Raw genomic sequence first — 24,389 nt, 5'->3', positions numbered from 1 at the left:
ATTGCTATTTTTAGTACAGCTGAGCTGTTGCTTTGTTCTTGAAGGGAAAATCGATTTCAAAAGTGTCCCTGCTCATGCAGGATCATTTCCATTAGCATAATTTGCAACATGGCACATCTTACTATTGGGTGCTTGTCGAAATGTTTGAATAATGTGTGTTTGTGACTCTAATGCTGTCCATCTTACCTCATTGTATGCACTTAAACATCGAACAGCGAATAACCTAACCATATTTTCTTTTTCCGGAAGAAAGTCGATGTTTCTTAGCAATCGCACCTCAAACTTAGGCATCAACCAACCATGTTGTGCAATTGAGTTACACCTTCAACATCGACACAGACAACACAGATTCCATGTAGTCTTTCCGTTCTTACTTTTCACAATAAAATCCCCGAATCACATTTTGTTGTACTTTATTCATCACACCTTGGGTGGGTCAAGGTTTTTAATCATCTGCAAATCAATGATCATTTATATCAACTGTCATCAAACTAAAACTCTGCCTGTTTTTGAACTATTTCTGGTTGAGTCAGTCGATTCTTTTAAGAGATTACTTGTAACACATTCTGTGACATTTTTCCTCATTGTCATTTTTCTGGCCTTCAAGACCCATGCAACATTTTACTTCACTGGACAGAGTAAGAGGCCTAGAGGGCTGAGTAATACCCCTGTCTCTTTCACAAGAAGATGCCACCATAAATAAGTAAAATCAAGAATCTAGAGATGAGCTGCAAGATTGGAGGCCTCGGCTCACCTAAAAATATCAGTGATAATCTATTATTAATGCCGGTATTCATTCCCCACCCACTGACAGATATGAGCGGTTATGACAGGGGGGCTCTAAGCCTCAGATGTGCCTTACATGCACAGTCTCTGCATCATCCTGATATGCCTGTTCTGGTCACCTGATCATCTCTTTATTGATCCGTTAACCACTCTCCCATGCTAGAAGACATGTTGGAGTGCTATTTCTGATGTTTCCCACCACAAAAAGCTGCAAAGGTGCCACTGAATGAAGCATCTGCCACTGCATAAAACGTCTTGACTTTCCACCGTGACACCCAATACAAGAGAGTGCTACAGCTCAGTAGTGAATGCTGACTAGAATAGTAAACAGGGACTTTGTCCTCGGAACAATTTGGGCGAAGATTGATAGCTGGTTTATAATAGCAAGCCAGAAGCCATTCGCTTCATTTACAGGCTTGCATTTTCATTTTATTTATAACTCTTTTATTAGCATTAGGCCATTAGTGTCAGAAAATCTCTTGTTTGTTTTCTTCTCAGTGTGCTTTATCCCTTTTAACAGCATTATATATTTGGAGAGCTAAAATTGTACATTGACGTCTCCTCATTTTACACTCTTCAGTATGCTGGGTGTCATACAGGCAGGGGAAGAGAGGGCTGTAGTGACATGCTTATATTTGAATCAGGGATTATCCTATAATCAAGTAATTTGCATATAATTATGTTTTTGTTGCTTGTGTGTTGATGGTACCATTTATTAGCCTCGCACATTGAAAGTTCTCCCTACTTAAGTCTGGCATGCATTTTTTATTTTGTCTGTACTACTGTTCCCTCACTCTGATAAAGGGGAACATTTTCCAATTTTGCGACAAATGCATACTGTGTGATGTCCTTGGTCACATGTTTTTCTAAACAAAGTCCGTTCAGTTTCATTTGTTTCCCAGAACTACACACCCACCTCTGCTGAAACAGGCAGTTTGTGGTAAATTGATACAACTGAATTGTTAGCTGTAAGTATTACTGGCCGTCTTCGATAAAAAATAATATATCACAGAAAACTCGATCCACACACTCGCACACAAGAGTTAAATACAGAAATGTTTTCCTGTGGTGACATCGATTGGCGAATCTGTTGCAGAACGGCTTGTTTGAATGGATCCACAAGTTCCGCATTTGGTGAGGGTTCAGCTTCCCGCTTTAACACAAACTAAAATGGGAAAAAATCAATGGGAAAAACTACCCCAATACTTGACTAGACGAAGTCTTGTTCCTTAATACTCCCTCTTTTAAAAAAGCATTAACTCGAGATGATTTCCTGCTGTGCTCATTTTTCACAACACGTCCTCACGTTGCCCTCTGTGGATGAGGTATGATTAACTGGAGGTTGGGGATATTGTGAAGTCCCTTTTGACTTTGTGAATCCTCTACATCCTCAGTTTCTGCAGCAAATGCTTCATGCTTCCTTTGCCGCTCTTTCTTTCTGTTCTATTTGATGTCAATATTTAAATCATTTGTCTTGACGGCGAGGAACGATCTCCCCATGTGGTTCACAGAGGCAGGAAGGAGATAGTTCCACTTTCACAGCTCCATCTAAAGAAAATGTGGATGATTGCCTCTTCAAACAAGACTCTAAAATAAACTGTTGGCATGACTGATTAATCGTGGACAGCTAGGCTCATGCTGGGCTAACTTTAGTAGTAATTCTATGTCAATAGAATTATAGATAGATCTTTGGTATGAGCCCAAGGATTCAGAGCAGTATCTCCTTGCTTGTTTACAGTGCAGTGGTGGACAGCCAAGGTCTTCTGAAGGAGACCTGGCCTAATTAACATAAAACTGGGTTTCTGGGGACCAGGATAGTGAGGGGTGAATGATCTTGCCTCTGGTAAGGACATGTTGAGGGCAGCGACTAACACACTAGTGTTAATTGTTTTCCGTACGTGGCAGTGTTTAAGACCCAAATGTATTAAAAATAGTCATGGTCTAATGAAGAAGTGGCAGCAAGGCATTTGTTAGGGGACCGATTTTTTGCAAACGACTACAGAAACTATGGCTGACCACGAGTTGGGCCTTGCTAATGACATGGGCAGAACTCGACGGGGGAGATGTGATACAGCAAGGTCTCAACTCATCAGTTCAGTAAGATTAGGAAGTGAATTTGGACGACTTCCCACTATCGATCGGTGGGGACTGATGATCAGATCTAATTTATGCAGCTTCTGGAGACCTGGTGTCAGTCTGGAAATCTGTCAAGGTCTTGATAACCAGCCAAGCAAGTCCTGCAATCTGCAGTCCCATTATTTCCCTCTTTTCCATTCTGTAATGGAAAAGATAAATTCTCTTGTTTTTTAATTAGAGCAAAAGCAAAAGCAAAGCTTCCTTATCTCATTATCCTCCTATTCCCCATAGAAAACCCCCTAGAGACATCCTGGGAGGTGCTAGCTTGTGTCTGTTTATTGTGTACAGTATTCTTACTGTATGTTTTACTTGGTGAATTTCATCACTAGTATACTATCATTGTGACTTGTTGTAAATCGTTGGCCTGTCTCACTCCCATGCAGCCATGCTTGTGTCATTCGTGGACAAGTAGTGACTTCAGATGGAACACCGCTGGTTGGCGTCAACATCAGTTTCCTCAACAAACCGTCCTATGGTTACACCATCACGAGGCAGGATGGAAGGTAAGAGCTCTCTTCCTTATCGCCACACACACACACACACACACACACACACACACACACACACACACACACGGGATGCAATGCAAGTGCCACTAACTGCTGCCTAAATAATCTTTACAGAGATGTTACAATGGTATTTATATAATTATATTATTATTATCAAATAGTATTGTTACACCGTGCTGAATTCTAATGACGGAAGGAAAAAAAACACAGTTGCCACTGCAAACTGTGCCACCATTGATCTGCTTTGTGCTTTCATTTGGTCCAATTTTGGAGTTCTCGGCTCAATTCCCAGAGAAATCAAACAAAGCCCTTCTGGTACAGTCATAAGTTATGCTTCAGTAGCAGCAGGGAGGGGAAAGAATAAAATATGGCAATTCAAAGCAGCTCACTGGGGCTATGAAATATAGTGCAGATGGACATTATTTATTTGACAATGAAAGACTTAGAGAATCAAGTGAGACATTTAAGTTTAGGCCACAGCATTGCAATTCATTTCCATTGCCTCATCTCTTGTTGTAGCTTAATATTTTAGATATAATGGGTTACAAAATAATCCTAACCTTCAATAGTTGTGTGGTTGTTTTTTAAATGTCCATAAAATAATGCAGACAAATGCATGGATTGACATAGATCATTACCACTATCTTCCTCAGACAATTTCATATATACTCTGCCCTGGCAAGATGGAAGAAAACCTGGTCAATGAACTCATTGTCTAGCGTCTTAATGTTTTATTACAGTACCGCAGAACCCCTGTGGAGAAAGTGTTCCAATGAAACAAGTGGAAAAAAAGAGTCCTCTGGTTGGCTTACTTCGAGCCCCTCTATGCCAGCTGCTTTGGCACCAGTAGAGTTTGTCGGAGAAATCAGGACAAAAACCTCAGACTGGTTTCCATGTGTTTCTTGGAGTGAAAGGAAAAAGAAGAGAAACTTCTGAATTCCCGTTCTGTTGTGAACGAGGTTTTTGGATCAGATCGAGCACACTTGCAACCTCCACTCCCTCGGTTTCTCTTATAGTAGTCAGTGTTGGTAAGGTCTTGTGGCAAACCAAGCCTCTCTATCACAGCACAGCATGAATTGGTGTTTGCTCTCCAAGCACCACTTCCTCCTGACACTTTTATCAGTCACCGACACTCTAAAGGCTCTTTGCCGCAGGTTTGATCTTGATCATCCATGCTTCTCCATCTTCTTGTCGGTCTCCTCTTTTCCAAGTTTTACAAAAAATCTTTCATCTCCACCTCATCATCCTCACCTTCCTCGCTTATTTCATCTGCTCTCCATCCCTTTGCGCTATTCCTCCTCTAATCTCCCGTTGCCCATAAGCCTTTCCTTTCTAGGCAATACTCTTTTACTTATTTCCTGCACTCTCCTTGAGCTCAGGTCTCATGTCTTTTCCACTGCTCCGGCTCCCCTCATCTCTATCCGTTTCCTTTTTCAACGTGTCCCATTTTTCTTATGCATCACTCCATCTTTCCTTTGCAAAACCCTATACTCTTTTCTCCCTTCCAGCATACCTGTAAACACTATTCCATCTCCCGGGTTCCCCTGTAAACATGCCCAGTCTCCTGCAACTCCCCTGCAATCACTGTAAACTGGCTCAGTGCAGCGTGAAATCAGAAATGCACCTGTTCAGCCACTTAGAAATGGGAAAGCTGTCTCAACTCATTTTTATGATGTGTTCTTTATTGTCCAAGGGCTTAGGTTTTAAATTACCTTTTCCCCTATCTTGGAAAGTTTTCTGGCCTAAACAAAAGAGGTTAGTTTGGTCTCTTTAAAGCTGCGTGGCCATTTTCTGACTGGCTGAGCATTGAGTCACATCCATTCCCTTTTATGCTTTTCTCCAATAATGAGAAGAATGCTGACGTGGATTCCAGCTGATTAAATTATAACATGCTTGCAACGACCTCTATTGGAGCCATTGTATATACATCATATGGAAAATCCTGTGTATGCTTGACTCCTTGTATGCTACCTATGTTTGTAAAAAAGATTTCTCCTAACATCCCAATTATAATGTTTCCTGTATACACACCATTGTCAAAGAGGACACCTATGTATAATTGTCTTTTAATTACAGTTTATAGATTAATGCAGACATACTGTACTTGAGACGACACTGGTGTATGAGGACAAAACTCGGGTCCTTATTGATGGGGAACTAATACTAGTGTACTTTCACTCACTTCAAATGTACATAACGTGATCTCACCTCTTACCTAAGCTTCTATACAACCCTTAATCACTCTTGCTATACTAACGTACTTGAATCACTTAAATATCAAGTGGATATACGCTGGCTGAACAATGATTGCATAATTTGTAGGAGGCACGCCAACGTTCATTGGCAGGGATAACTCTTTGAGCCTGATGCATTTCCTGAAGGGAAAACCAAGGCTGTTGTCGTACTTTAATACGTTTTTTCACATGGCTTAAGGCTGTTGTCATGATTGATAACAGCCAGTGAATCTCTTCATCGATTGGCCACACTGCCCATGGGTATCTGTCGAGAAGTGTTTCGAGCTTGCATAGCCTTAGCCTGCCAGGCGTCATGCAGACTGCATGGCTGCTGACGGATCACAGCAGCACAAGGGTACGACTATCACAGCCCCCATCAGCTCTGCAGCCTCCATGCTAGTGGACAAGCTCACACCCAGCCAAGGGCAATATACCAAGGGCGGTACAAACTTTTGTTTATCACCACAGCCAATCGGATGTTTAGCCTCAAGGGTATTTAGACTGAGCAGATTATTTATAGTATCTTAAACCAAGAGGGGGTTACCTAGTTTAGAGGGCACTGTTTGGACCTTCTTTACCTGTAATTTGGAGATGCTTCCTGTCATGAGCAGGCCCCCTGGGACCCGGTGACCAGGTGCTAATTGGCTTTAGGAGAGACGTTAAAAGAGCTGCAGAAATCCAGTGCAGGTGCATCCTGTTGTCACCATGCAGTTAGAGATGATGAAAATGCCAGACTGCAGCCTGTTTACTGAGACCCACTCAGGTCAGACCAGAGGCAGGCTCTTAAATGCAACAGTAGATGGGATTGCATTGGAAGGCTTTTAGACTGATGTTAGAGTGGACAGCCTTCATCTTCGGGATCGATGGAGAAGTGGCGGCTGCCTCCATCGTGCAGCACACATCTCTCTCTCTCTCTCTCTCTCTCTCTCTCTCTCTCATATATCAATGTGAACACCGGAGCAGTGCATTATAAACACATGAGGGTGAAGCAGTCATGTCTGAACTTGGAAGCTTCTACTATTTTCCATTCTTCAATTAAAATCTCCAGATTGTGACTTTAATTTAGATATGTGCTTCTTCTAACATTGTGATTAATCATCCTTTTTTTTTTATTTCCAGCCTATGTGTGCCTGTAAGATAATGCTAAATAGTGAAACAGCCTCCTTTCTTCACAGCCTTTATTTAATAAAACATTGAATGTATTACTGTTTGATCTGTTAAAACAACACTTAATTAGAAAATAGAAAAAAAAGTCATTCTATCCCCAGTAAATGGTTGCATGGTTTAATCCTCAACACAACAGATTACATGCATTGCTAATGAGAATTTTCACAGTATTTATTAAAAAAAAATATATAATCCATCTTCACTGTATGTGAATCAACATTCATTCTCGCTGACATTGTGCGTGTCCCTGTGTTCCAGTTTTGACTTGGTGACCAATGGGGGCATAGCCATCGCCCTGCACTTTGAGCGCGCTCCATTCATCACCCAGGAGCACACTCTGTGGTTGCCATGGGGACGCTTCTTCGTCATGGATACCATTGTCATGCGGCATGAGGAGAACGACATCCCAAGCTGTGACCTCAGCAGCTTTACCAGGCCCAGCCCCATGGTGTCCCCGGCTCCGCTCACCGCATTTGCCGGCTCCTGCTCGGAACGGCGGACCGTTGTGCCCGAAATCCAGGTGACCACTCTGCACCCCCACCCTCTTCACTGCCCTGCAGGTTGCAATCTACATGGGGCTCTCCTCCACATGATTCATGCCCCATATCTGGAGGAGACCCTAAAAACTCATTCATCAAGTAGAAGTGTCATAGCAACTCTGGCTCATGGCAGTACTGTGATTTTATCTCTCTAGTGTAATTGGTCCGCGGAACTTGGGCAATTTACAATGTGCATTGTACTGTCTCACTGCAGAGTGATGATGATTACCTCACACACAGAAAACAGCCCGGACATTTTTAATTTCTCCTGGGTTGTAGTCTCCTCGATGAAGTACCGCTGGAAATGAATTATTTTTACAGTGTATTTCATGACGGTATATATTTTGATATTTGTCTTACATGTGTGTATTGTTTGTACAAGCATGGACTTGTGCAGGTAAATGTGGGGGCTACTGTCTGTCCAGCAGGCTCTTCTCTGATTACTCTGTCTCCAACTTTGCTGCATAAGATTTATGACATTTCAGTGAATTACTATGCAGTCCTGTCCTTTCAAGCACCCTTGGCTTTGCTATTCCTTCAGCTGTAAGAGAACCATCCGATTTACACACATCCTTTTAAACGCTAAATTCTGATCAATTAACCAGGCATGGCCACACATTGGAAAAGAAACATGATGAGTGACATGCCCTCTGACCAATGTCGTTTTGCGAAGCTGTTTTAATTGTTGCTTTACATTTTGTCCTGTACTATGGAGACAGACGACACAAGGTCACCTAATTAGAGCAGAGAGGAGTTGGTCAGCCAAACCAGTGTTGTCTGTACAATGTACAGTGAGTGCTGACCTACTGTTGTATCATCAAGAGGTCACAGGTCAGACCTCAGCGGACTGTTCCAAGGTCAAAACATCGACTCTTGCGAAACCCACTCTTATTACTCAATGTATTATCGGACAGTGGAAGCTCTGAGCCCAAGGGCACTCTTGTGATGCCATTTTCATATGGACTGCCGGGAACAATACTGTACTAATGAAGGACCTGCTATTATTAATTCAATTATAAAAATGCTCCCTGAAGCACATAATGAAGAAATCCTTCATTGGATTCCCTGTAACACATTAATATAATTGTCCTCTAATTGATGTTTTCAGTCCTCCCTTGGGTCAATATATTTGGCTGGAGGTGACTATAAAAAATATGTGTGTCGTTGCTACTGACCAAAGGGATGACAAATTGACAATCTATGACAATCGAATGACATGCTGAGGCATGCCTGCCTTTTCAAACTGACAAATACAGGTTTATACGCGCTTGAGATGTCCCATTTCTGTCACCCAGCTTGAGGATTGATGTTGGCTTTCTCTTATTTCTAAGCTTTCTTTTTCGTCCATAGTCTCTGCAGGAGGAAGTGCCCATACCAGGGACGGAAATGAACCTTGGCTATTTAAGCAGCAGGACTCCAGGGTACAAGTCAATACTGAGGGTAACCCTCACCCACTTCACAATCCCTTTCAACTTGATGAAGGTCCACCTCATGGTGGCTGTTGAAGGCAGGCTATTCAGGAAGTGGTTTCCTGCAGCCCCAAACCTCTCGTATGACTTTGTGTGGGACAAGGCTGATGTCTACAGCCAGAAGGTCTACGGTTTGTCTGAAGCGTTTGGTAAGTGATCAGCTTTCTACTATATTTCATTTTGTTTTTATCCAGAACATTTGTGGTTGACTAATGCTAGTTTTATCTGTCCCTAGTATCTGTGGGTTTTGAGTACGAGTCCTGCCCAGACCTTATTCTATGGGAAAAGAGGACTGCTGTTCTTCAGGGCCACGAAACCACTGCCTCCAAACTGGGGGGATGGACTATCGACAAGCACCATGCTTTAAACATCCAGAGTGGTGAGTCAACTACTAATTCCTTATAAACGTCTCTTCTCAGCCACTTGTTGCAGATAAGTACTGCCACGAAGCGTCTTAGATGATGCTTTTAGTGTAACACTGAATTGTCCTCCCTGTCTGTTGCATTTTGAGGCTTTTTCAATTCAGCAGTCATGTCGCCTCAGATAGATGGGAGTTTTTTTATTACTACTGTCCATTTTCAGGTGAGGGGGGTCAATTTTCTCATTGCCAGCAAATTACTCCTGAAAGGCAGTAGAAATGAAGAGAGAGAAAAAACTTAGGGCAGCTCCTGTCACTAGCTAGGCTTCTAAGTGTGTTTGTGTCTGGAAGGGCTCATCGGAGGAGATAAGGCATACTTATATCAAAGTGCTCAGGGCGCTGGCACTTTGATCTGTCACACTGAACCTGCTGAGTCTGAATGTGCAGTCCGGAGGAGGGTGTGAGCTGCTACTTGCCTCCCCCCCCCCCAACCCACCTCCCCTGGCACCTTCATGTCTTGGTCATGCCCAGCATTTTTAGAATCATCCCTAATTGAATTGCTGTCAGTCTGTTATTCCTAGCAGCAGCAGCAGCAGCTCCTAATATTAAATCAAGTCCCAGGAAAGAGATGCTTGGCTGATCTTTACTGATAAACCAAATGTTGTGCTCCTCAAAGAACTCAGGTCACCAAGTACCATCAGAAGCCGAAAAAGTACTGCAGACACACAGATGCTGAATTTCAAATATGATTAAATTGATTAGGCGGCAGGAACATCTTTACATTAACATATTTGAACAATTTCCAAGGGTAGATTGGCAACACTAATGGAAACAGTGTGTGTGTGTGTGTGTGTGTGTGTGTGTGTGTGTGTCGGGGGGGGGGGGGGGGGGGGTCATGCCTAAATGCCTGCATATGAACTGTACTCTTACAGCTCTATTTTAATTCATGCATAAAGCTGGTGGAGTTGGAAAGGCGGGCATGCTGCCATTTTTAATCAGGCCAAGTCAATTTTTTGCGATTGAGCCTGTGTGGTAATTTTCTAGGTCCAAGAGATTCCACTTTTGCCAAAGGCTTTTTGGTCCCCATTTTGGCGTGAAATTGTATTTGTGTTTCCATCCGCTAAGACCACCTCTTATTGCGAGCATGGGCACACAGAGCAATTTCCATGGCTTCAGTTGGTGGAGGTGCAAACATGGACCTTTTCAAAATCAGGGTCTTGTCTGTGTGTTAACTTTTTGTCTCTCTCCTAAAATGTTAATATTCTTATTGAGCTGCAAAAAGTGAACTTGAGCCATTAGGAGACAGGGGCTTGCAGCATTATGGCACTAAAATAGTCTCAGCTTATCAAGTTCTCATCAGTAACATCTAAGCGAGCATTTAAGCCATTTATTTAGCAGAAACAGACCGACTTCAGTTACTTATTAACTGCACTGCACATTATTGGATACACGTCCAGCAACATGGGAATCTTGGTCGATTAAAACTTCAGATATGTAATTTGCAAACATATTTCTACAGCTTCCTCTGTATAATCACATCAAATTTCTGTGCACAGTTAGGGCCGAAAAAAGGACAGATGGTGTTGTTTGCTGTGCAGATTGTAAAGCCCCCTGAGAGAATTTGTGATTTTTGATATTGGGCTAAATAAATCAAATTGACTTGACTTAATGCAATAATTTGAATTGGATGAATAATGTGCTGGAGGGGAATTAATATATGCATGTAAACATACCTAAATATGGCTAATTAGGTGCAACCATAAGTTTGTGGAAATAATTTTTAAATCCAACATCATCTGCTGTTGTCAGCATATTTTGGGTGCTATATACAGCCATTTTTGAGTTCCTGTGCAACAAAACCTCTCCAATTTGATGCACTTTCTGGCATATTAGGAAACACTCTGCTCTGATTAGAGAAACTGATTTATTTTGTATTGTTAAAGCCCACCTGTGGATATCGGAGTTGCAAAAATGAGCCATAACCAGTTGGTCACATTCGTTTTCATTGCTCCACTAGTCTTTTTTTTTTTTATTGTTGTTTGCATCTGATTTCTGGAATAAAGAGCAGTCTTCAGCTCTTTACAAGTTGCAGGTGTTACCTTTTTTTTCTTTCCTGTGCCGTCATCAGGTATTCTTCACATGGGCAACGGGGAGAACGTCTTCATCTCCCAGCAGCCTCCTGTTATCGGCAGTGTGATGGGGAACGGGCGCAGGCGCAGCATCTCCTGCCCCAGCTGTAATGGCCTTGCTGACGGAAACAAGCTGCTGGCCCCTGTGGCTCTAGCCTGTGGCTCAGACGGAAGTTTGTACGTGGGCGACTTCAACTACGTGAGGAGGATTTTCACCACGGGGAATGTCACCAGCGTCCTGGAGCTCAGGTAACAGAGGAGTAGCCTACTAATATTCACTCAGGACCATGAGCTCAGAAGGACTAGCGCACAGCTCATAAACCACTGAGGTCGATTGAGATAGACAGAAATGCCCTAAGGCCCAGGATTGATGGTGCCGCCTGTCTCATGCACCTGTATCAGCTGGAGGTTGGGACCGACTGGGGCTGAAGAGGATGTAATGAGAATTTAACAAAAGATGTTCCAGGAAAGGATTCATTTCTTTGTTAGATTTAGCATTTAGCGTTTTGAGCTGATAAGGAATATGATTTTTTTATTTATTTCTTTGTATCATGATTCTCTTTTAAATAATTCTGTCCACTAACAACTGTTTTTTAATTCTATCCACGAACAACTAACATTTCCTCTCTTTCCTCTTCCTCTCTCATTTCTGCTGCTCTTGGCAAACAGAAATAAAGACTTCAGGCATAGGTAAGCCAGCAGCATTTGCTGAAATTAATTTAGAAAAGCGTACAGTCCACACACTTGTTGTCGAGGTGCCCATTTCAGGTTTTCTTCAGACTGCGCTTTTGAGCAGTGAGAAGATCGTATCTTAAAATAAAAGTGAGTGCTTGATTTTCATCTTCATAAAGCCGTCGGTTGAGTATCTTATTAATGGTTTATGAGCTTTCTGATAACCAGTTAAGTCTGACGAAGAGCTAGACGCTCTAAAAGTCGCAGGTGGTTATCAAGAAATGTTCATGGGAGCATTATCGAGTGTACAGACTCTATTTTTTCCGTTTTTTAATATGTTTTTCTGTCCAGCACGTAGTATTTATCATCTGGATTGTGGGCTTTTGTGAAAACTTTTATGAGCTTACTGAATCTTTGGTTTCATTGCCTTTTTTACAACAGTGTTTTTGCAGCTGGTTGTGTGATTACAAAGAGAGATTGCAGCCGGTTGATGGCTCGGTAGACGCTACACTTTTCAGCAGGATTAATAACGGGAGTCAAATGACATTGACCAATATACCTATAAGTAATGAGTATTATTGTGTTGTGCTTTTTTAATCTAGCCCTTTAATTACAATGGTTGTGGTGTTGCCATCTGTCAAGTAGTCAAATAATTAAGTCAACATTTCAGAGTGGGATATAGAGCATACATTGCATTGCCAGTTTATGAGGTACACCTTGCTACATGCAGTCCAACACAACACCACCGCAAGAAATAGCTTTCATCACACTTTTATGTAGCAGGTTGAGACTAATAAAATGGAAACTTAGAATAGATTTGATCAGTGGCTTATGATACAAAGACCTCATTTTCTGTGGCAGGTGGCGGTGAGGGAAATCTCTGCTTGCCGTCTTTAGACGCCGTGTCTCAGGCAAAGAGCTATTGATTGATTTTCTATCAGAGGGTCATGACTTCAGCTGGGAAACATGTAGTCAAACTGAGGATGAAAAGCCAAGCGATGCAGGTCACTGCCTTCTATTTTCAAGAATGACCACATTAACAAAACACTCAGATGCTCTCTACAGCTTTTTCTGTCTCTCCGCATCTCCCTTTTGTCAGTCTTTGTATCTCAAATTTCTGTGGGTGGGAACTTTTTTTTTTTTTATTACGCTTACATACACAAACTGAAAACATCCAATACAGCAGCTAGAGCAAAACTTAAGAAATCTCAAAGCTCTGTCCCTTTCAGTACTGCAGAGAGATTTACATATTAAAAAGGAGGTTTACGTAGGAAAACACAGCATGTGTCTGTATAAAACGTGTGGCCGCCTCCTGCTTATGTGTGCACTAGCGATAGGACTGGGAGGTGGGTGATCTCACTGCAATGTGCATTGACCCCCTACTAAAGATGTCCCCATCCACTCCAACCGGGCTCCCTCCGTTGCCACGCCAGCATGCAGCAAAATCCAATTATCTTCTACAAACTAGATGTTGTCAGTGAATATAGATGGAGTATATGGCCACGGCTCAAGGTCAGGGAATAACGCCTCATAGTTTCAAACACTATGGGGGACCAACACTGGTTTACATGCGACTGGGAGCTGATAAGGTATCAGCTGATTGCACATGGCAGATAGAATGCAAAGTAGGTTCCGGTTATTGAGGCTTGCTACTGACCTACTCGAAGACAGCAGTGGGTTTTTTTTTTTCTAAGCCAGTCAGTTGTACCTGGGATGTACTGTAGACCAACATATCAGTCAACTTGGTCAGTGGGCTGACTGTGACATGTGTGCCTGAGGTTTGCTGCAGTGTCCTGTCATCACTGATTCATTGAAGGTCAATTGTCATATAAAATTACATACCAGAGTTGACAATTCCACAGAGCCACTGGTCTTTCTTCTTGTTATATTCTTAAAAAATATAAGCTTTGGCACTGTCGTGCTGACCATAAGCCCTTAAAGAACCCTCAAGGTTATAGTTGAAATTCTGTCTTAATCCACTTTGAATGACACCCTGCTGACAGGTTTCTCGGTAATGCTTATCAGGTCTGGCAGAACTGTGCTCTATCCTGCCCTGATAACTCTGGTCATCTTTAAGGTGGCACCAAGCGCTGCATCGCTAAACTGGTCACTATTTCCTCCAGACAATGGATCAAGCTGAAACCAGCATCTGGTTTACTTGATGAAGGTTTAGATGATTTATTGGTTGAACAGATCAGCCACATTTTTGTTGATCTATTTTCTGACATGACTGATCAATCAATCAACGAATAGAAGTAGTTGAAAGGGATCAGTCAGCCATTTTTCTTGTGGGTGGCACTTGTAGTGAAAGGACTACCAGACCAAGTCACCTTTTTCTTATGTACTGTATTTATGTATGTTATAATTAAGATAATACCCTTGCATGATACTTACACCAATAGAGTACTTGATGTGATACCCACCATGTGAATGACAGCATTATATATACTATACTTCGTGTAGTATTGTCATACCTTTGAATAGCCAACTGGCTAGCCAACACATGTAAACTGTCCTCAACTTCACCGCACCGCAGACTGTCTGGGTTGTGGCTGCAGTCGGCCAATCACGTCTTGCGTTAAATTTAAGATTGCTTGAGGCGATTGGCTGCAAGCAAATCCATACAAATAATACACTTTTGTAGATCTGGTTACAAGAAGAAGTGAATGCAGATATCGTTTGACTGGAGAAGTTTCAGTACTTTGTACTGGGTTATTTCAGTCGATACCTTCAAGGTATCAAGTACTGATACCCAGCCCTGTTGGGATAAGGTGCTTTTAGTTGTTTGATTTTTTTTTTTCAGCAGAAGAGCATGTGTTTAGTTTATGCGGGAACAGATTCCTTATGGAAATAGTCCTCCTGTCGCTTGTCATTTGTACTACTATGGATTTGTCTACAAAGAGAAGTCTTTGTTTTCTGACTGGAGCGTGCCAAAACATTGAATACGTTCTGCCACAGCAGGATTGGTTGTATGTGTCTATCTGTCAGGTTGGGCGACCTCCTGTGGCTATGAAGAATTACTTTAAGTTTAATAGGACATTTCTTTTTCCTGTGCTGGAAATCTCTGCCTGATGGATGCATATTGTGTTGCTGTTTCAGTTATACATTTGTCTTTCTCTAAATAAAGTCCCAAGGGAAACGGAAAACACACTTTCTTGTACTTGTTGGAGCTATAATCAGGCGACTCTTACTATATGGATAGATAATATCACAAATATTTCTTGGGTCAGGGATGGGAGGAGTCATTGGGATTTCTGTCAAACAATCCAATAAGCCACATTAGACCCTCGTTTGCTATTCTTTCAATAATTTGAGAAGAAACTATACATCTGTATGTATAAATACAGTGTTTTCATATATATATATATATATATATATATATATATATATATATATATATGCACTGTATATTAAGAGGAGTGGAGTTTCCACACTCTTTTGACAACAGGGATTTCTAACTAAGCTGCCTGTATTGTAGATGAGTTATAAGCTCCACCATTATGTCACGTTTAATCTCATTCTATTTTGCCATGTTTAATCTCATTCCATTATTCTTTTTCCATGTCCGTGGTTTAAACTGTAATTGTACCCAATTGACTCCCTAAATGGCTTTGAATCCATTTTAATTGTATTAAACAATGTTTCTTATTGAAAGCACTGTAGCCCTTCCAGCTTTATTGACTTGGGCTCCTTCTGTTCTCTTCCCTTCTCGCAGCAACAGCCCCGCTCATAAGTACTACCTGGCCACCAGTCCAGTGAACGGTGCTGTGTACCTTTCGGACACCAGCAGCAGGAAGGTGTTCAAGGTGAAATCCATGAATGTCGTGAAAGATGTGGCAAAGAATCTGGAGCTGGTTGCGGGCACTGGGGACCAGTGTCTCCCATACGATGACACTCGCTGCGGGGATGGAGGAAAGGCTGCTGAGGCCACTCTCACTAACCCTAGAGGTATTGTATGTTATTATAATCAATGTAGTGTGCAGTCCTATGTCCGTTGTGGATCTTTTCTTTTCAATAAGACTATATTGCTGGATAATTAAAGACAGTAGTCCTAGAGACTAGTTAAATATTTTATACATTGAATAATCTTCCCTCTATCACTACATTTATGTAGCTCCCTAACTCCATTATTTAAAAAATATGAATTATATGTAGTATGCCTTTCCTTTTGTTTCCCTTTTTTCCTTTGTCTTGTTGATTCCATAGCTGGATGATGCATTAGTCACTCCATCACATGCTTACTTGTTGTCCCCCATTGAGATAACAACATGATTCATATGTACTGAAATAACACTCACGTCCCACTAAAAGCTGCAGCATGTATTCTAGTGTTTTAACTAGAATGTTTAACTACTATAGACTAAATGTTCCAATCTGCTTGGATATTGTTAGACAGGCCCTGACGTAATAGAAAAACGCAGAGATATGAGCGGCTAAACTAAGCATTCTCTGCTTTGTTGTTTTTTGATGCTGAGAGAGAGAAAGAGACTGTATTGATGAAAATTGTGTTGTAATTGGATCGATATATACACTACCCATCATCTATGTGATGTGTCTATTGTTCTCCATTATCGATAGAATACAATCAATACTCACATTAGCTTTCATTGCCATGATTAGTCTTTGATTTTTATAGCGCTCCATTGTCATTTAGTGTGACTCTGTCCTCACATTAAGTCACGGATAAACAAAATAACTGATGGTTGATTCCTCTCCTGTCCATTGGGTGACTTTATTTGCAGGCATTACTGTGGATAAGTACGGTGTAATCTTCTTTGTGGATGGGACCATGATCCGCAGGATTGATCAGAATGGTATCATCTCTACTCTTCTGGGCTTCAATGACCTGACCTCTGCCCGACCTCTCAGCTGCGATGCCGTGATGGACATCTCTCAGGTACCACCTCACTGACCTGGGCCGCCGGCATGTGTTTTACCGTCTCTCAGTCTCCTTGACTGACCCCCGTCTTTAGGATAACGACGTCCCCAGGCAAGCTTGTGTTTCTGTAGCTGAAAGCTCCAAGCGAGGATCTCGTAGCCTTCGGCTTTGTTTTGATCTATATTTAATTGTTATTGTTTGTTTATTTATTGTTTGTTTTCAGATCCACAGGACTCGCAAAGGCAGTTAGAGACTATAAGCTCCACTGCCAGATGCCTCTGCCATTTCATTTTCTGTATTTGTAAGGCTAATCACTGAAATAGTGAATGTCAGATCAAATTGTCACACGAGAGAGTTTGTTATCTAGCAAGGCAGCACAAAAAAATAATAAAAACCAAACGAGACAATAGGAAGCGTCGAGTACACACAAAATACAAAAAAACTACTTATTTTATTCTTTTAAATCACACTAAATAATAGATGCTAGATACTAGTGCTAAGCTGTGCAATTAAGCAAAATGCCATTTGTGGTATATTTGAAATATGTGTTTATTGCATTTAGAATAAATTAATATTTTAACATGTTGGACTTAATTTTTTGCAAAACCTGCATCTGTAACGAGAGAAGAGGATGCGGAATTTAATAAACCAAGAATGGTCTGTATTTGCTTGGATAAATAAAAATTGGTCCTGAAGATTATGAATTCAGGAAAGCAGCCCCAAACTCAGCTGTGCCAGTCTGGTGAATTACAACATGTTATGGTTAATAGGAAAATACCAATACAAAATTGAGAATGAGAAGTTAATGGAACAGGACCTGGAATTGACATAACATGGAGGTATGGAGCCACGCTGAAATCAGAGGTGGCGTTGTCGTTCCTGGAGCATCCATGTCTGTGTCAAGCGGCTACACAGCCCCAAATGCAAAGGGCCGTTGACCTATATCTGTAGGGGGATGATGAGGGTGACCTATAACCTGGTTCTCCATTTGTGCACACATGTTCACTGATGCACGCAACTACACACACACATATGCATACATATGTACCAAACCGCTACCTCAGACAGAGCCCATTCCCCAGGCAAGGACACTGCACTGAGGTCACATCACACTCTAGCTCAGTGAATTTCCTTTAGAGGTGATGAGACAGAGTTTTTGCGTACTCCAGCAGCCTTTACTTGGGTGTTTTTTTTCCTGACATAATCATTTTCATCCCCTTTAGTTAGAGGTTGCTTTGCTATACCTGCCGTAGCAATTATTTATAATTTTTTTTAAAAAGCAATTATCGTGTTTTGTGTTTACAGTATGTTCATTTGTTTTAGTTTTTACTCCCATGAGAAAACATTCCTGGGCTTTAATGATGAGATTTGATTGATTGATAGTAGTTTCTTTCCCCATCATGTATGTTATAGTAAGACTAGCAAACAGGTCCTGAGGGGCTTCAGATGCCAGTGGAGAGAAGCTTTCTGTGTCTATGAAATGATGTATTCAGTGGAGGGAGCAAAGCCTTCAGCTGCCCATTTCCAGCCCCGGGGGAACTCCATCTCCCTCATGACCTGTGCTTGCTGCTCTCTTACCCCACTGCATACAAACACAAGTGCCTATAGATGCTCACCATCCAAGCCCCACTGCAGGGAGGACGCCGGCATACTGACTGTAGCTCTACAACGATGACAAATCGCTCCAGCACCGCCAGAGACACTCAGACAGTAAAAAGCATTCATTAAAAATTCATCCAGGGCACATAGCTTCTTACTTCAAACACTCCCCAATCCCTCACTTAGAACCAGAGCTTCTCTGGAGGGGGCTCATCCCACCGGTCATTACTTTTGCTGTACCTCACCTGTATAGTCAAAAAAATAATGTCAGATTTCTCTCTCTCTCGCCTCTGATGAGGTCATTAGTATCTTGCCGTGCCGTCTGGGCAGTTAGTGTACTGCATGAAAATGCACTCTTAATCCCTTTAACTTTTTTAGCTCATGCAGAAGGACATGAGTTTGACCTCTTTCAAGAATCGTTTAATTTGTGTCTACCAAGGCCGTAATTCCTTGCCGCTAGAAATCTTTTCCATTTAATGTCTCTTGAAAATCTTCTCCACATCCCCTGCTGAGTTCAAACTTAAATAGAAGAGGAAAAAAACTCTTAAAACAAGATCACTTGAACATATGTCAAGGGTGTTAACAGCTTCAGAAAGCTTTATCAAGGCTCTGACTGTGACATTCAATTCAAATCTGAGAGGGACTTCAAATAGTGACACATGAGACTTCTTCAGACAGGCATCATGCTGGTACGAGTGAAGAGATTGCTAATGGAAAATAGTTTTAATACAAGTTCAAATGTATTTAAAAATAGGTTTGTGTTTGTGTTGGTGCAAATCTGTGGCTCGTTTTCTTGCGGTGATGAACGCATTTTGGGATTTTTGCTGGTGGCGGCTCCGTCAGACAGGCACTACTGACAGCTGCCCCACTGTATAAAGGGGAGGGTATGATCGGGTTACAGCATATGGGACAGCAGCTCGGGAAATATCCCCTCATCAGTCAGAGTGGCGTGAAAACCTCCTTACAGGCAGCTCCCCTGAGCCACTGCACACTCTGGCTCATGAAATATTTAACCACTAGTGTTGACAAGAAATAGGTTTTAAGAAATTGAAAGAATCCCCTTCATTTGGCAAGTAAATGCATTTTCTGCTCACTGAAAGAAGACATGTATCCACTGACAGTCGCCTGTTTGTTATATGTGGCCCAAGATATGTCCTATTATAGAAAGCTCCTCTGTTTTGTGGGGGGTGGATGGGTGGTGATGTGAGCTGTGTGATAATCAAATCTATTTTTCAATCAAAATGGACGAATACTCTGCTTGTAAAGATTGGCAGGGATTCAAGAATGCGATAAATGCCGAGAGTCATCTCCATACATTCCCATGTCAGTTTTAGATGAATTAGTTTGTCAACATTGCTCTTTAAATTAGAACATTAGGACATGTGCCAATAGCAGGTAACAAAAGGCATCACATGGCAGGCAGACTTTTACCAGAAAGCTTTGGGCTGTTAGCAACATGCTACTCTATTAAAGTTCATATTTTGTGTTCCTGGAGCCATGTACTTTGTGCTGTGTAATGCAGAGCAGCATGTCAAAAGAAGTGAAATGTATTGTGTCAGCATCGACTATTTTTCCATATTTATCAGTGGAAACCAATGCTCTGAAAACTGCATTTTAACCCTGAAGAAATTTTTATTTTTAATCGAAAATACGTTGGTGAATGTATTGCTTGCACAGACAGTAGGTTGGCCAAATTGCATCTATATTGTTATTTTTTAGTGTGATACACACAATGAACTCTGCATGTTGCATTGGTCATTGTATATCATTGTATGTTTAATTTGCTTTTCCAGGTCATTATGATAAATTATACAACAACAGTAACACCTACATACATTCAGTGACCTTCCCATTTCCCAGTTGTCGGGCAAAGTATCCAAAACAATGCTAAGGCTGCTCCCATCTACTAGTTTGACTAAAATCTGAACATGTCTTTGTATTTCTGTCCAGATTTTAATCAGCTTCTTTTGTCCGTGCTCCAAGGCTTCTATTGAAATATGGCACTTCATATTATGTTCCCAAGAGATCCCCCTGGGATCACGAGTGAGAGGGAGACCGGTAAATTGGATCAATCCAATCATTCCAATTTGTTAAAAGCCTGATATATTGTTAGAAGAACAATAATTCATAATTTAGGAGGCCAGAGCTAGGCTAGGCTTTCATTTGGTAACCGTGCTCCAGTTTCTTTTCAAGGACTCATGCAATTTTATCATTACAAAATTAATAACCCAAAGCAGGAAAAAACGGTGACTGGGTAGAGGTGAAGGATGCAGAATCCCAGTCCTTACGTGTTCAGACTTCCCGATGATCAGTTGCCGCGTGCTTTTTCAGTTAATCTGATCATTTCAACGATCTCGCCAGTCTCTTCACACCTATTGTTATCATTTGTGATCTTAAAAATCATGTTTTTGCCTTTCCCCTTTTAACAGTACACCAACTGATATTTTCCTCCTTATCAGATAATAAATTGTTTCAAAACATGTTTTTGCTTCCAGCGTAAGCTATGAGATAGCCCACCTTTTTCACAGCAGCATATCTTTTTTTGTAAGCGGTTTTCAGTGATTCTCCCCTTGAGGGACTGTTTTCCTCTGATAAAGTGAAAAATGTGTGGATCAATAAGAGTATGGTCTGTTTTTTGTGATATTCTTGGTGTGTTTTTTTTTCCCTCTTAGGTGCGTCTCGAGTGGCCCACAGACCTGGCAGTGAGTCCCATGGACAACTCCCTGTACGTCCTGGACAACAATGTAGTACTCCAGATCTCAGAAAACCATCAAGTCCGTATTGTAGCAGGCCGGCCCATGCACTGCCAAGTGCCTGGCATTGACCATTTCCTCATGAGCAAAGTGGCCATCCATGCCACCCTCGAGTCCGCCAACGCCCTAGCTGTGTCCCACAATGGGGTTTTGTACATCGCTGAGTCCGATGAAAAGAAAATAAACAGAGTACGACAGGTGTCCACCAACGGAGAGATCTCCCTGGTTGCAGGGGCACCAAGTGGCTGTGACTGCAAGAATGACGCCAACTGTGATTGTTACTTTGGAGACGAAGGCTATGCTAAGGATGCTAAACTGAATGCACCCTCTTCTCTGGCGGTGTGTCCAGACGGAGAGCTTTATATCGCAGATCTGGGAAACATTCGTATACGCTTTGTGCGCAGAAACAAGCCCTATCTGAATCCCCTCAGCATGTATGAGGTGTCCTCTCCCATTCATGATGAACTCTATCTGTTTGACTCCAATGGCAGCCACATTTTCACACAAAGTCTGACTACAGGAGACCACCTCTACAATCTGACCTACACAGGAGCCGGAGATCTGACCAGCATCACTGATAAGAACAAAAACGTAGTGAACATCCGACGAGACACGACAGGAATGCCTCTGTGGCTGATGGCCCCCGATGGGCAGACATTCTGGTTCACCATCGGCACCAACAATGCCCTTAAAACTGTTGCTGCCCAGGGTCAAGAACTAGCTGTGATGACCTACCATGGAAGCTCAGGACTCCTAGCAACTAAGACCAATGAAAATGGATGGACAACCTTCTTTGAGTAAGTAATATTAAACATTTGATGTATTATCCTTTATTATCGTCTGGATCAGCAATTGAGCTGATTATAGGTTACTACTTTGCGCCGGCAACTAAATGTAACCATTCACTAATAGAGGAAGACTTGAACCCAGAAGCATGACAATGAGACAGTCAGAGTGCAAGGAAAGTTCAGTTCACTTATCAGTTCAGGTAAAGTCAAAACCGGGACTTCAGTAACCAAAGCTAATCTGAGAAGGGACAGAATATCTAAAGTCCAAGAAACGGGCAAGGAGGTTCTGAACAGGCAGATCAGATAAACACGGGCTAAGAAACGCTTGTAAGGAACACGCAAGAGAATCTAGCAAGGACCAAGTGAAAGTGGATTGGTTTAAATACTGAGATGCAAGGGAAGAGATCTGCAGGGAAAATCAGATGAGCGTAATGAGTTGATTGCACGGCCCGAGAAAGTGGCAGGACAATAAATGATGGGAGAGTATGTGGAAAAGAAGAACCAGATCAAAACAAACTAAGAGGACGTGGAGTTTGTGACACTAAATAGATTTGTTAAATCCAACATACAGTTCGTCTTTCCTGGAATATCTGAACTAGAAGTCCTAGTAGAAATGCTGAGATGCTGTAGTGAGTGAATGTGTAGAGTTGAAGATCTCTTTGACATCTGAGTTTAGTATTTTGGCACTTGAGCTACCTTTTTATGCATCCGTATCTATGTCACACACAATACAAGACGTATGGATGTAATCCTATTTGCTGCTATCATACCAAATGGGATTACTGGATGATATGTTACTCATCTTCCACCCTTGCAGTGACGGACTGCAGACTATTGCTTGTTTGGAGTTGCTGGGTACAGGATCAACACGTATCTGCTGGCAGGCTTATTTTACCTGTAGGATAGCAACGAGTCGGCCAATAAGAGCATAATAGAATCGCCAGAGGCAGTAATTGAAGCACACGGCACATTGTGAGGGAACAATTGAAAACACTTACATACACTGCAGCGTTGGAGCTCAGAATTTCATGTTCTTGTGATTTCTATGGAGCAATGTGTCCCTTAGCTTTATATGCTGTACCAAGGGATACTGTGCTAACTGGATGTCATTCCAAAAAGTATGATTAAGCTGGTCAGACATCTGTTACACCTCGTTGGAGGAATATAACACCTTGACACATAATCAGACGCTCTGTTTAATCTGAGCAGACATTTATCACCTGTGTTTGATTTGGGCGTCACCTGAGACGGTTGCACAGGTATTTCTCAAGGGGGAGGGAATTGCCTACGGCTTCAACAAATCCAGTGGATGGTTGGGATTCTGAATTATTTCTCTTTGACCGCCTGTAAAATGACTACTGTTAATAACAGAGAACACTCTCCCATAGTATGTAAAGAAAGCACAGTGGCAACGTTTTTTATTTCAAGAAGAAATACTAACAATGGATAGTCAGCGTCCTGCATTTTTCTCACTTATACTTCAGAACATACAAACTAATAACAGTATTTACAATGAAATCGCTACTTTACAGTTTGTTTATTAAATGTCAGAAATGGGAAAATGTTTCAGAATACTATTTACGCCTGTAGTACATTCAGTTTATTGCAGGAGTCCCACCATTTAACCATTTAAATAGAAATAATAAAGATAATCAACTATCTATCCTACAACAACAGAAGAAATGTGTTGTGGAGCCATCGCCTCCTAATGACATGCATGTCGGCAGACAAGATATGGTACAACATGCTCCATCCAAAAATATGCTTCTCTATTTAGAAATAGGTGAAGATTTAGATGAAGAAAATGTAATATTCAGTTTCTTGTATTTCTCCTCCAAATTAAACATTGGCTTCATATTAAGCTAGAAACATCATTCATGTTTCATTTGGACCCAATAAAGAGTGTTTGCTGTTGTTGAATAATTAGCTTTGAAGGTCACCCCGCCATAATTTGCCATCATCCGGATGAAATGAAAAGGAACCTCCATTTATCTCTGCTCAACAAAGTGCACTGCTGAACATTCCCCTATATGACTTGATATGTGCTCGCGTCCTTTAGCCTAAATACATTGAAGTTAATTTGGATGCATGCAGAAACAAAACACAAAGGAGTGACTTGAGAGCAAAAGACATCTGCTGCTCTTTCTCTTGTAACACTTGGCAGTCTCGTTTGCTCTGATATTTACTGTATACACATATGCTCTGCTGACCCCCTAATGTTCTTGTTGTAATGATGATTGCTTATGCTTAAGGGTTACTCTAAATCTATCAAATCATGCATTCTGAAGGATGTCTAATTGTTCTCTTGGCCTCTAATCAACAGGAGAGAGGTATGCTTCTATTCACCGGGTGCAAATGCTCTCGGGTTGAT

At 41.6% G+C, this 24,389-nt stretch overlaps 1 protein-coding gene across 11 annotated transcripts in view; it reads left to right on the top strand.

Moving 5' to 3' along the window:
* tenm4 (teneurin transmembrane protein 4) overlaps nucleotides 1-24,389 on the top strand; it is a 141,773-nt gene that overhangs the window by 95,736 nt on the left and 21,648 nt on the right. For 8 of the 11 annotated variants that reach the window (XM_084019515.1, XM_084019516.1, XM_084019513.1 and 5 more), the window contains 9 exons: nucleotides 3,306-3,425; nucleotides 7,091-7,352; nucleotides 8,722-8,989; nucleotides 9,076-9,219; nucleotides 11,327-11,576; nucleotides 11,997-12,017; nucleotides 15,715-15,947; nucleotides 16,742-16,896; nucleotides 21,150-22,027. In XM_084019515.1, the coding sequence (XP_083875641.1) occupies nucleotides 3,306-3,425; nucleotides 7,091-7,352; nucleotides 8,722-8,989; nucleotides 9,076-9,219; nucleotides 11,327-11,576; nucleotides 11,997-12,017; nucleotides 15,715-15,947; nucleotides 16,742-16,896; nucleotides 21,150-22,027 (2,331 nt within the window). The remainder of the gene's footprint in view (nucleotides 1-3,305; nucleotides 3,426-7,090; nucleotides 7,353-8,721; nucleotides 8,990-9,075; nucleotides 9,220-11,326; nucleotides 11,577-11,996; nucleotides 12,018-15,714; nucleotides 15,948-16,741; nucleotides 16,897-21,149; nucleotides 22,028-24,389) is intronic. The other 3 variants (XM_084019517.1, XM_084019514.1, XM_084019512.1) reach the window with 1 other exon arrangement.

Source organism: Eutrigla gurnardus (assembly GCF_963514095.1).
Source record: "Eutrigla gurnardus genome assembly, chromosome: 10".
NCBI classification, from domain to species: domain Eukaryota; kingdom Metazoa; phylum Chordata; class Actinopteri; order Perciformes; family Triglidae; genus Eutrigla; species Eutrigla gurnardus.
Note: the sequence above shows the minus strand (reverse complement) of the source record. Positions and strands in the feature narration are given on the sequence as shown.